The sequence below is a fragment of the Scyliorhinus canicula genome, chromosome 14 (genome assembly GCF_902713615.1).
Source record: "Scyliorhinus canicula chromosome 14, sScyCan1.1, whole genome shotgun sequence".
Taxonomy (NCBI): domain Eukaryota; kingdom Metazoa; phylum Chordata; class Chondrichthyes; order Carcharhiniformes; family Scyliorhinidae; genus Scyliorhinus; species Scyliorhinus canicula.
The window spans coordinates 83,867,669-83,880,547 of NC_052159.1; the positions used below are offsets into that span (position 1 = coordinate 83,867,669).

General features: G+C 41.5%; 1 protein-coding gene across 9 annotated transcripts in view; it reads right to left on the reverse strand.

Moving 5' to 3' along the window:
- Window positions 1-12,879, reverse strand: part of sytl2a (synaptotagmin-like 2a) — a 162,634-nt gene that overhangs the window by 96,866 nt on the left and 52,889 nt on the right. For all 9 annotated transcript variants that reach the window (XM_038818132.1, XM_038818131.1, XM_038818130.1 and 6 more), the window contains 2 exons: window positions 12,001-12,121; window positions 902-977 (listed from right to left, as the gene is read on the reverse strand). In XM_038818132.1, coding sequence (XP_038674060.1) covers window positions 902-977; window positions 12,001-12,121 — 197 coding nt within the window. The remainder of the gene's footprint in view (window positions 1-901; window positions 978-12,000; window positions 12,122-12,879) is intronic.

The following is a 12,879-nucleotide window of genomic DNA, read 5'->3' on the forward strand; positions in this document are numbered from 1 at the left end:
TCAGGCTCCATACCCGTAATGGAGCTTCTGAGGCAATATTAAGCTGCATATTCAAGGTCTTCAAATTTTACACACTTCTCCTCGGGTTACACTTCATTTTCTTCCTCCTTAAGGAATTTTAGGGTCTTTCACCTGCTGCCACCATTACACAAGGTTTTATATTCTCTCATGACTAGGTGTAGTGGCTTGTTGGGTTGAATAATAACGGTTTGCACATGCATATGCACACATATATGTTGACTTCTACGAGTATCACTGCTATCCTCCACTACTTCGGTGTGACTTTATATCATAATCCTGGGGATACTGTTTCCTAGTTCCAAACATTAATACTCACAATTCACAATGGATATTCAACTATTTTCATTTCTATTTCAGAATTCCAGCTTTTGCTGTTTCTTTTAAGGAAAAATATCATAATCTAACGAATAGCCACATTTTCCCTACTTCATGAATCCCTTTTCCAGTAGCACTCAATAAGTTGTCAGTATGGTTAGAAAGCTTTTGGCCTGGTTCACTGCTACTAAAAATAACATTCCCAGAAACACAAGTTCGAAAGCCAGAAATGCACTCAATTTCATTTGTGGGTTATTCAATTCAAAAGGAAAATATATTTTTCTCCTCCTTTGGTTGACAGAAATTTCATCCTTTCAATTATTATAGTATTACATGAAGTTCAGCGAATATTGTCCGTAATTTAAAGTCCGAGTATCTGTATTTATTAAGCAAAAGAATGATGGTGTTGAAATGTTGAATGTCTGCTATTCAAATTCAATGTAATGCTGTTTTTTTTTTTTACAGATGAGTTGCAATAGTGTTCCATGAAGTGGATGCCTTTTTTCCCCCCACATACCAAATTTGAAGCAACAAAGTGAGTCTTAGCCATTTTCATCAAACATACCTTTCCCGGTGAAAGCGTGTTCGGCCTTCGTGTCCGTTGCTGTTCAGGAGCTCGGTTATTTTTTTGTGAAGTTGTACTGCAAAGGAAAATGTTAATGTATTACCAAAAATCAGTCCGCAAAGACCCAACTCCAAATTGAACACCACGATTCAGTTCTAGACCTTATCCAAAAAAAGAGAGCTATTTACCCCATTTCCTCCTCTCAATTCCTTATCCAAAAAAAAACTATTTACCACATTTACTCCTCTCAATTCTTCTCACTTTCAGTCAGTGATTTCTGCTAGAGTATAGTTTCATGGACACCTAATATCATCTCCAAATAGCAATTGTTCTGAACGTACATAATCAAACAATGTCATTAGGATATTCAGTCATTTACATAGAACATACAGTGCAGAAGGAGGCCATTCAGCCCATTGAGTCTGCACCGACCCACTTAAGCCATCACTTCCACCCTATCCCTGGAACCCAATAACCCCTCCTAACCTTTTTGGTCACCAAGGGCAATTTATCATGGCCAATCCACCTAACCTGCACGTCTTTGGACTTTTACGGCAAAGCTGGATCCAATCCCCAGCAGACAGCCACTTTTCATCAGTGATGACATTATGGACAGCAATGGTGCACCCCCATTGCAAGTTTCCAGTGCCATGGAGCGGATTCAATAGGAAATCTCATTGACAGTGGCGAGACCAGAATACCTCACCACCAGCCAAAGGCAAGCCCCGCCCCGCCGGCGAGCAACACGCCATGGCAAAACCAGAGAATTTCACCCTATTATTCAACAAATGAGGTACTGAGGACAAGATTAGGAAAGGAAAGAAAATCACGAGCCAATTCCCACAATGTACTTATTACTTATGCTTTAAAGATCAATAAAACACAAAGATAATGAAGCAGTGATTGATATCATTTCTCATTTGCATTTGGCCAATAACAACGTGTTTACTGGGAGTTCTGTTCAAATACGGAGTCATGAGATCATATTCAATATGAGCAATTAGCTCATGTAACGTGTTTGGTATTATCAGGGAAAGCAAGCAAACATTATTTAACCAAGGAGTTGCAATTATGGTCCAACCAAACTTAAAGCTCACAGGCTGTCATTTCCAAGATCTATGCATCAATGTGAAAGGTCACAGAAAAAATAAAAGAATTAATGTGGCCACAAATCCTTCCCATGCAAAATGGCATGCCCATTAAAAACACGGGTGCAACCGGCATGCCCATTAAAAACACGGGTGCAACTTCCGACCTCAAAAGACATGTAATTATATATTCTAGTCTCAAATATACATATTAATCAGTTACACTCTGCACTGCACCATGATAGGCTGCAGCAAAGCCACAAAGATAATTTTTTAATTTTGATAAAAGCCAATTGGTTCACACTGGAAAGTGCCTGTTCACGAATGACGTATCACAGATAGAAACAATTAATTGCAAATTGGACACCATTTCTACAGCAGCTTAGGAAGCTATAGTTTTGAACCACAGAATCATATTTCAGATTTGTTGGAATAATGAACTTCCAAGAAAATTCAATTATGCTACAGTTGACTCAGACCAATGTTTTTTACCCTGAAAATTTCACATCATACTGAAGCCTATAGATACTATTTTTGGCCATCATTGTGGTCTATTTCTATTTGAGGATACTGATATTCATTAGGGCAGGTTTTGATACTTCAGAGAGTTCCTTTTCCTGGAGAGGTAGAAGCTTGAAAGATTCACATAAAACTGACCAAAATTCTAGCAGAAGAAGGAGGACATTGAACTTGAGAAGGTGGGTTTTTCCTCTCTGAGGCCATTGCCCTTTGTTCTTCTGTGGAAGTTGAAGGGTTGTTCTGGTCTCTTTTGGTCTTTTGAATGTTGAAGTTGCTGTTTGCACCAGAAGAGAATGCTGGTGCAGGGGGGGCAGAAATCAGTGGGGGTAGGATGCTAGGCGTCATGGGTGGGGGCTGCCAGGGTAGCAGGGTGGGCTAGTTCACAGAAGCGCAGTGGGGGGTGAGTAGGTGATTAGAACGTTGATGGGGTTGGGATTGTTACTTTGTGGGGGGGGGGAAAGAGACTGCTGACAGGGAAGGGGTTTTTGAAATATGGTATGAGGGGGTACGATGACGGTGGACATATGAGGGCAGGCCTGAGGAGGTGCGGGATGCGGGCTGGAGGCTGGCCCAGGAGGGGCTATGCATAATCGGCGGGGACGTGGGTGGGGGGAGGGGGGTCCCGACCAGGCTGATCCCATGGAATGTGAGAAGGCTGAATGGGCCGGTCAAGAGGTCCCGCGTGTTCACGCATTTGAGAAGTTTAAAGGTGGATGTGGCAATTTTACAGGAAACGCACTTGATGTTCATGGATCAGACGAGGCTTAGGAAAGGGTGGGTAGGGCAAGTCTTCCATTCGGGGCTGGATTTGAAGATGAGGAGGGTGGCGGTCTTAATGCCTAAACTGGTAGCTTTTGAAGTGGGGAGCATTGTGGCGGACTCTGGGGGGAGGTTTGTTATGGCGAGTGGGAAATTGGAGGAGATGCTGGTGGTATTGTTGGATGTTGATGCCTCGAACTGGGGCGATGTAGAGTTTGAGGTGGGTGCCGAAGAAGATCCTGGACCTGGACTTGCACCGGTTGATGATGGGAGGGAATTTTAACACTGTTCTGGAGACAAAGTTGGATCGGTCGAGTCCGAGGTCAGGGAGAGTATCAGGGGTGGTGAAGGAACTGAGGGGGTTTATGGAGCGCATGGTGGGGGGTGGCCCCATGGAGGTTTAGTAGGCCGAGGATGGAGGAATTCTCATTTTTCTCCCGTGTGCATAGGGTGTACTCCCGAATCGACTATTTAGTGTTGCACAGGACATTGTTGGCGGGTGTGGTCGGTTCGGAGTATTCGGCAATTGTGGTTTGAGACCATGCGTCGCATTGGGTGCACTTGCAGGTGAATCGTAGTGGGGGGGACAGCGCCCACAGTGGAGGTTGGATATGGGGCATTTGGAGGATGAGGAGGTTTGAGAGGGGGAAGGCTGCTATTCGGGGATATGTGGAGCTGAATGACACGGGTGAGGTCCCGGCCGCCACGTTTGGGCTGATATCCACAGATAAGGTGGTAGGGCAATTGAGGAGAGCTAAAGGGGCTTTCTAGGAGTATGGGGGAAAAGGCAAGTAGGATGTTGCTGAATCAATTGAGGAAGCAGTAGGAGGCGAGAGAGATCAGAAAGGTAAAGTGTAGGGGGAGTGGGGGAAAACACTGTCTTGGATTCGGTGGGGGAGAATGGGGTGCTCGTGGTCTTTTATAAGAGATTGCGCGAGTCAGTGTCCTTGGCAGGTATGAAGGGATGAGGCATTTTTGAGAGGTTGGAGTTTCCTAGGGTGGAGGAGGACCTGTTGGATGGATTGGGAGCCCCCATTGGGTTGGTGGAAGGTATTGGGGCGATGCAGGAGGGGAAGGTCCCAGGGCGGGTTACCGGTGGAATTCTACAAAAGGTTTTCTGGGACGTGGGGCCCCAACTGGTAAGGGCATTTAATGAGGCGAGGGAGCAGGGGGTGATCCCCGCCCCCAACGTTATCGCAATCGCCTTAAGTTTAATAAGGGATAAGGAACCGGAGCAGTGTGGGTCCCATAGGCCAATTCTACTTTTAATTGTGGACGCCAATTTGCTGGCCAAGATCTTGGCCTCAAGGATTGAGGACTGTGCACTGGGGGTGATAGGGGAGGAGCAGACAGAGTTTGGTAAGGGGAGGCACTTGTCGGTCAACATCAGGCAGTTGCTAAATGTTATAATGATGCCCCCAGAGGGACAAAGTGTGACGTTGGTGGTCGCCATGGATGCAGAGAAAGCCTTCAACCGGGTGAAGTGGGATTATCTGTAGGAGGTGTTGGGGCTGGGCAGGGATTTATGGATTGGGTCCGGTTGTTGTTCCGGACGCCAGTAGTGATTGTACGAAACAGGCCGGGAGAGTTCGAATATTTCAGGTGGCACCTATGAAAAGGATGCCTCTCAGGCTTATGGGTGTGAGGAGAATGTAGAGAGCTAGAGAGAATAGGAGCAGAGCAGAGAACAATTTAAGATAGAGTGCATGAGACAGACGTCAGTATAGTGTAGATTGTAGTTTAATTATAATATTGTTTGTTTTAAGAATATTGATCAAACTGTATAATTAGTGGTGTAATAAATTGAGCTTTGTTTATTAAACTTAGCTTTTGGTGGTCATTGGTCAATTCGGGGATATGTGGAGCTGAATGACACGGGTGAAGTCTCGGCCGCCACGTTTCGGCTGATATCCACAGATACGGCGGTAGGGCAATTGAGGAGAGCTAAAGGGGCTTTCTAGAAGTATGGGGGGAAAAGGCAAGTAGGATGTTGCCGCATCAATTGAGGAAGCAGTAGGAGGCGAGAGAGATCAGAAAGGTAAAGGGTAGGTGGAGTGGGAGAAAACATGTGGTCAAAATCTATCCTCAGCATTAGCAGCACAAAGAACACCACATGGTACCAGGTCTGGTTCTTAAAAGCATAGCAAATAGTTTAGCAAGTGAGATTAGTTTAAAAGATAAGAACCGCCATCACACTACTAACCAGATCTCGTAGTCAGCACTAAACTCCAGTCTGCAAGATGGAAGGTCTACAAAAGCAGTGGCACTTCAAGACGACTGGTAAACTCAAATTGGCTACTCAGATTAGCCTATCTTCAAACAACAGTTTGAATTATATTTATCTGCCTGTGTGCTAGAATCAGCGTAAAATTTCACTTCTAACTTTAGCTGGACCGCAAGCAATTGAGCTGTATAATTCTTTTCAATTTGAAGACAGTGATGATAAAAACAAATTTGAGCTGGTAAGTAATGAGAAAATTTGATGCACAAGTAAATGAAACTTATGAGCACTACATGCATAAGAAAAGGAGGCAGCTACAAGGCAAATCGATTGATTAATTTATTACTAGTCTCAGATGCCGATCTCAAACGTTTAATATTTCGTCAGTAACAGATTCAATGATCCGTGATCAAATTGTTTTTGGCATTAATGATGAGAAGTTGTGGGGACATTTACTACATCGTGCAATTCTGTCCTAAGATGAAGCAATAAATCTCTACAGCTAGCGAACAAGCTACAAATTAATACGCAGAGTTTAAGGCTCGGGAAAAGGACGCGAAAACAGAAAACGTGGCCAAAGCCATTAACTCGGTGTCGCAATTCAGAAGTCAGTGTGCCACTGCAGGCAGCCATTTTGAATGTGACAAGCAGAGTGATGATGATGTGTATGCATTGTGGACACGCCCATTTTAGAAAGAAAATTGCCCTGCACTTGGAAAAATAAAATGCTCTCAATGCGGTAAATCGAATAATTTGCCTCCGTATGCTGTTCAACATCAGTGAAACCAGTGAATGACTCTAAAAAATTGTACAAATTCAATGAGAAAGTACAGAGTGTGCAAAACAAAAATGCTGAAGAAAAAATTTTGATTTCAAATTTAGATGCACCCAAGTATACTGTACAAAACACTTCTTTGGTTGATGCGGTACAAGGGCTAATAAATTGAACACTGATAAAAATGAAAAATGTTGAATTACAGATCAGAAGGACTGGACTGTTCCTTTGAATGTAAATGGTTCAGATGTTTTCTTTTAAGCTTGAAACAGGTGCTCATGCTATCCTAATTACAGATGCTGATCTGAAATGAAAAAAGAAATCTCCAAAGATCAAATTGTCCAAATGCTGTCTAAATGACTCCAACTGAAACAAAATCACAAGAGGTTCACGCTGCATCACAGTAAAGAACCATGAGATTATCATTTCCTTGGAGCTTGAAGTAGTTGACTCAACAAAATCATCATTAATAGGTGTGGATACTTGTATCCAACTAAATCTAGTGCAGAGAATCCATACTGCCTTTATATTCAATGGTTCTCGCAGTGATGAGATAGAAGAGATTCTGAGCAAATTCCTGGATGTGTTCAATGGAAGTCACGTTACCATTCACTTATAGCATTCAGCTGAAGAATGACGCTAAACCGGTAATACATCCACCTCACAGAGTGCCAGTACTTTTACGAGACTGTCTGATAGATGAACTGGACAGGCTGTTGCAGTGTAAGATCATATCCAAAGTAACTGAACCAACTGACTGGTTGAGCTCAATGGTTTGTGTTCACAAACCAAATGGTCACTTATGCATATGCATTGATCCAAAAGATCTCAATAATAATATCAAAAGGGAACACCACCCGAACTCGAAGAGAGAAGAAATCACTGCAGAGATGGCCAATCCCAAATACTTTACGAAACTGGATGCCACAAAAGGATTTTGGCATCTTCAGTTGGATAGACAAAGCAGAAAGCTGTGCACTTTCAACACACCGTTTGGAAGGTACTGTTTTAACAGGCTAACTTTTGGGATAATCTCTGCGGGAGTTGGAGATAATAACTGAAGGGATACCTGGTGTTCGAGTCTATGTTGATGATGTGATCATCTGGTCCATTACACCTGAAGAACACTGTTCGAGACTAATGCAAGTAATGACAAAAGTTCAGTCGTATGGCCCAAAATTAAACAAAGTCAAATGCCGATTTGGTATAGTGAGACTGAAGTTTCTTGGTTTTGTAATTTCAAAAGGCGTACAACCGGATCAAGATAAAATAACTGCAATTGGTCAAATGCCAATTCTAAAAGATAAAAAAAAGCGATTCTAAGAATGCTTGGTGTTGTGAATTTTATGGGCAAATTCATTCCCAATTTAATCGACCAGAACAACAGCCTTAAGAAAGCTGATCAAGAAGAATGTATCATTCATGTGCACATCTCAGCATGAAGCTGAATGGCACGACATTAAGTAGTCATTGACTCCAACCCCGGTATTAGTGTTTTTTATTCCACCAAAGAAATTAAGATTTCCATTGGTGCAACAGAATGGAGCTGTATTACTGCAGAAAACAGAGGACAACATATGGAAACCTATAGCATATGCTTCTCGTGCAATGACTCCAACGAACAGAGATACACACTAATAGAGAAGGAATGTCTCGCAGTGAGATTATGGGCACAACCAAGTTCCATTATTAAGTGTTTGGACTGCCGCATTTCACAGTTGAAAACCGATCATCATCCTTTAATGAACATAATTAGCAAAGATCTAAACGACATGTCGCCACGTTTACAAAGAATAATGATGAAACTTTGTAGATATGATTTTACTGTATCGCATACTCCAATCAAAGATCTTGTTGTGGCAGATTCTCTGTCAAGTGCCATTAGTAACACTTATGAGACAACATCAGAGATTATTTTAAATCTGGAAGCTCAAGCCAAGTTCATAGCAGATGTTCTAATACGCGAAGAAACAACAAAAGATGGAATCCTTCAGTGTGTGATGAGTCACTTGACGGAAGGATGGCCCAATGACAGCCGGACGGAAGGATGGCCCAATGACAGCCGCAACAGTTTTCGACGTGTAAAAGATGACCTTATTGTGAATTGTTTTCTACTGAAAAATGACAGAATTGTCATTCCATCATCCATGAGAAGACGGATATTAGCTCAGATCCATGAAGGACATCAAGGTATGGAAAAATGCAAACGAAGTCCAAGGCAATCGGTCTATTGGCCAGGTATAAATCATCATGCGGAACATTTTGTACAGGATTGTAATGACTGCCGGAAGCATCAGTCGTCACGGGAAAAAAACTTTCACATCTCGTGAACATATCACTATCCCATGGTCAAAAGTCGGAATAGACCTATTCTATTGTTGTGGAAAAGATTACCTGATTATAATTGACTACTATTCAAATTGTACGGAAGTAGTCACTCTCAAAGATTCGACTGTTCAATCAGTCATCAGCCATGAAATTCATGTTCGCACGACATGGCATACCCCTAAAGGTCATGATGGATAATGGTCCCTGTTTTAGTTTATGGGAGTGGTCCAAGTTTGCCAACTGCTATAACTTCCAGCACATCACATCAAGTTGATTGTACCCACAGTCAAATGGAAAAGCCGAAAAAGGTGTCGGAATAGTTAAGAACCTATTCAAAAAAGCAGATGATGACCAACAGAACTTCTCTTTGGCACTGTTTGAGTTAGAACTACACCTTTGGCGTCAGGTTTGTCGCCAGCCCAGCTGTTGATGGGGAAAAAGCTACGAACGCCTCGGTCAGGAAAAACATTTCCAAATCTCGGATGAACAGATGAAAAGATGCGTCAACACAAGAACAAAGTTCATACTACAATCATAATGCAAAAGAACTACCTCTACTCAGACCAGGAGACATTGTTCCTCTACCAAATCCTGATGTTGGTGGTCAAAAACTGCAAAGGTTCTGAGTGAAGTTGCACCACGTTCATACGTTGTCCAAACAAAAATAGGAACAATGTATGGAAGAAATCAACGAGCTCTACTCAAAATCAAGAATGCAATTCATACTTCAGACCTACCTCCAACACAACCAAACTCCATGTTTTGTAAAGTTAAATTTCCTACAATATTCATGTCACATTGACACATGGACAGTTAAAAGACAGCATTAAGATCGACAAGGATGAAAAAGCCAAATTGTTTCAATTTGTTATAAACCCCTACTATGTTTGTTATATCATACTCATTGACTTCACATTGTATTTGCTAAATGCATATTCCCCTACTTGTATTAAATGATTGAACATGTTTCAATGAAACAGGGATGTGACATTATGTATAATGTCTAGCACATTAAGGGCTAATGTGATACTCTAACCAACCACTAAATGGAGCTTTGAAGCAGACCTATAAAAAGGAATGCCTCTCAGACTTCTGGGAGTGAGAGAGAGAAATAGAGAGAGCTAGAAAGAATAGGAGCAGAGCAGAGAACAATTTAAAATTGCAGGAGTCATATGTTAGTATAGTGCAGATTGTACTTTAGTTATAATATTGCTTGTTTTCAGAATAGTGATCAAACTGTATAATTAGTAGTGTAATAAATTTGGCTTTGTTTATTAGACTTCGCTTTTTCTGATCTTTGCGTACACTACGAAATCCATCTCGAGTAATAGCAGCACAAAGGACACCACACTGGTAAAATGGATAGACAGGAGACAGCGAAGTGATTCATTGTGGTAGCAAGAATGGGAAAAGGTAATATGAAGTGAATGCTACAAGTTTAAAGGGGGTGCAAAAACAGATAGACCTGGGGGTTCACATTCACAAATCTTTGAAGTTGAGAGGCAGTTAAAAGAAAATGTTTAAGGACCCGTGGCTTTATAACTAAATATATCAGGTACATCAGGAAGGAAATTATGCAAAATTATTTTGGCTAGACCAACTAGAATATTATGTTCAAGTCTGGACTCCACATACCTCTGCTTCCCTCTCCTAGTTCCTATTCATAAAATATTTACATTTTGCCCATTACTTTGCATATTCACTTACTTCAAAATGTGTGCGCTGTATACCTTCAGTATTTGACCCATACAATACACCCACTTTTACTCAAACATAGCAGCTTGTTCCGGTCTTAATAAACCCAACCCAAAATCTGTCAAACATCTTGTGATACTGATTTCTATATAGGCTTAGGCGTCAGCTGCTGATTGATTTCAGCTACCACCCAACATAAACAACAACATTCTGCTTCAATAATAAAAACCTCAAGTTGAAATGTTCATTTAACCCACTGCAATTCACTTGAAATTTAAGTTTTTATTAAAAGTCTGTTTCGGGTAGAATTTTCTGAAAAAATTTCGGGTTCCTACTGAAAACCAGCATGTTTCTCCTGGAAACACAGCCAGGTTTTCTATCGAGATCGTCTGACACTTTTGTCAGAGAAAAAACATTGGTGGGTACATTTTGCGCCATGACTCTGGTGGGGCAAAGCATCAAAGCCAGCAAGCCTGGCTACATAGAGATCGGGATACCAATTTTAAAGATCACCCTGATCAGATAGAAAACTACCCAACTACTCCTACCCAACACCACCCCCGCCGCCCACAAGCTTCCGGAGATCGCCCCCACCACCACAGAAATATTAGGGGACGGGCCCTCTCGGCCCCTCCTCTTCCTTTGGAGAAGTCACTGCTTCTTGGTACTGTCCCAGCCTCTGCCCTAAACCCTAGGGCTGCCAGGCACCACTGCACTCTCGGCATGGACATCAAGACAGATTTGATTTCAAAAAACCAGTAGCAAATCAGGCCGGCGCGATGACATGGTGTGTGTGTGTGTGTGTGTGTGTGTGTGTGTGTGTGTGAGTGTGTAGGGGGGGTGGGGAGAAGAGACAATATCACAGGGTTAGAAGCTATGGCATAAAGCTATTTACTTATATTTAAATTTAAATCAGGTGCATACTTTTTGGGGCATGAACCTGATCACATCACCGGCAGAGGGCAGGGAAGATTTCAAACAGATCTTGCCAACGCAATTTAGCGGCCATAATTTGTATGCACATCGAATGGACCTGAAAAGTCACGCTCCATATCATAAGAATTTCAACATGTTCCCAACTTGCAGCATTAAGACTATTTCTGTGCAAATGGGCATTTTCCAAATTTTAGTTTTGAATACCAAATTTTTCAGACAATTTCTTCCCGACTATGGGCTGCTCAATTCTACTTAAAAGGTAACTGATTTGACTCACGATTTCATTTTTACTCAGTGTAAGAGTAAATTCAGAGGTGTGGATTTCCAGGTGGTTGACGGGCAAATTGGAAATATTACCCATGAATGCCGATGTGAAATCATCACGAGCCGATATGAACTTTTAGACAATAAGTGTATCATGCCCACACACATAAATTGACTAATTGCTTAACTTTTTTTAAATCCCAGATGCAAACCAAGAATATCCCTCGTCCCACATTTTATAATTTAATCCTGGCCTGCTGTTCTCAATACACACCATCAACTATTCCCCTCTCCTCACAACTATTAAGTCTTCCACAATGATGGACCACAAGAGGGTTGAGATTTAAGTTTGCAAGTGTACTTTTTGTTCAAAAACAATACCCGTCATTTCTACATCGTAAGGAAAAGCAATGAAAAATAATTTAGGAATTGAAAGTTCACAACAGTGCATCTCTACATCTGCACAAGTCCATCACCTCCAGATAAGTTAGTTTGCATCAAATTGTGACAATACCTCGTCTCAGGTTCTTCCACCTTTGGGTCTTCGAGGAAAACAGAAAGCTCAGGAGATACATAAATATTATTTGCGAGGTTCTTGGATTTCTCCTTTGACTCCTTAGTCTGGAGACGTTCATCTGCAAATGAAGATTAGCATTTATTAAGTGAAATATAATGACAGCTTGGCTTGGTTAAGTAGTCAGCTCAGGATAAACATCATCAAGTGAACAATTATGCAGCTCAAAATGGAGGCCATTTCCTGCCAGTTTGATGCTCTATCTACAAAGGTGAAACCATAAATCTTTATTAAGAGCTTCCATCTCATTGAGGAGGATCCAGGACAATCCACCTCCAACAACCTGCTCTGAAAACATTTTGACATCTGTAACAAAATCAAGCAGAACATACTCAAAACATAGATTGCAGACTTTTAAACTAAAAATTGAAGGTTGCATTTTTCTTCACCTTTCCTCCCCCCCGCCTCCCTCCATTCATGTACACGACTGTTCATAAATCAATTAGAACAGATGGTTGGGCTAAATTTATTTCATGAAATTACTCCACTTTTTGGCACCTTATTGACTACTATATTTGTCTCCATAATTACAGTACATGCTTTGAAAGAAATATGTTGTAAGCACAGAGGAGAAGTCATGAAAGGTACTTTGCAAATTTACGTTCATTTATCTCTCTCCCATTGGACTATTTAGAATTCAGAAGCATAAAGAAAGAATCATGTGGGTTTTCAGTTCATTTCAGTGGATTAGAGACAAGGGATCATCTACTTTGTTAATTGATGTCATGTGCCAACTGTCGCACACAAGAAAGAAGTAGGGATAGTTCCTTCTAGTAGATTTTGCTTCAGTAATTAATAAGTTTACCTAGGTCCGCTGAT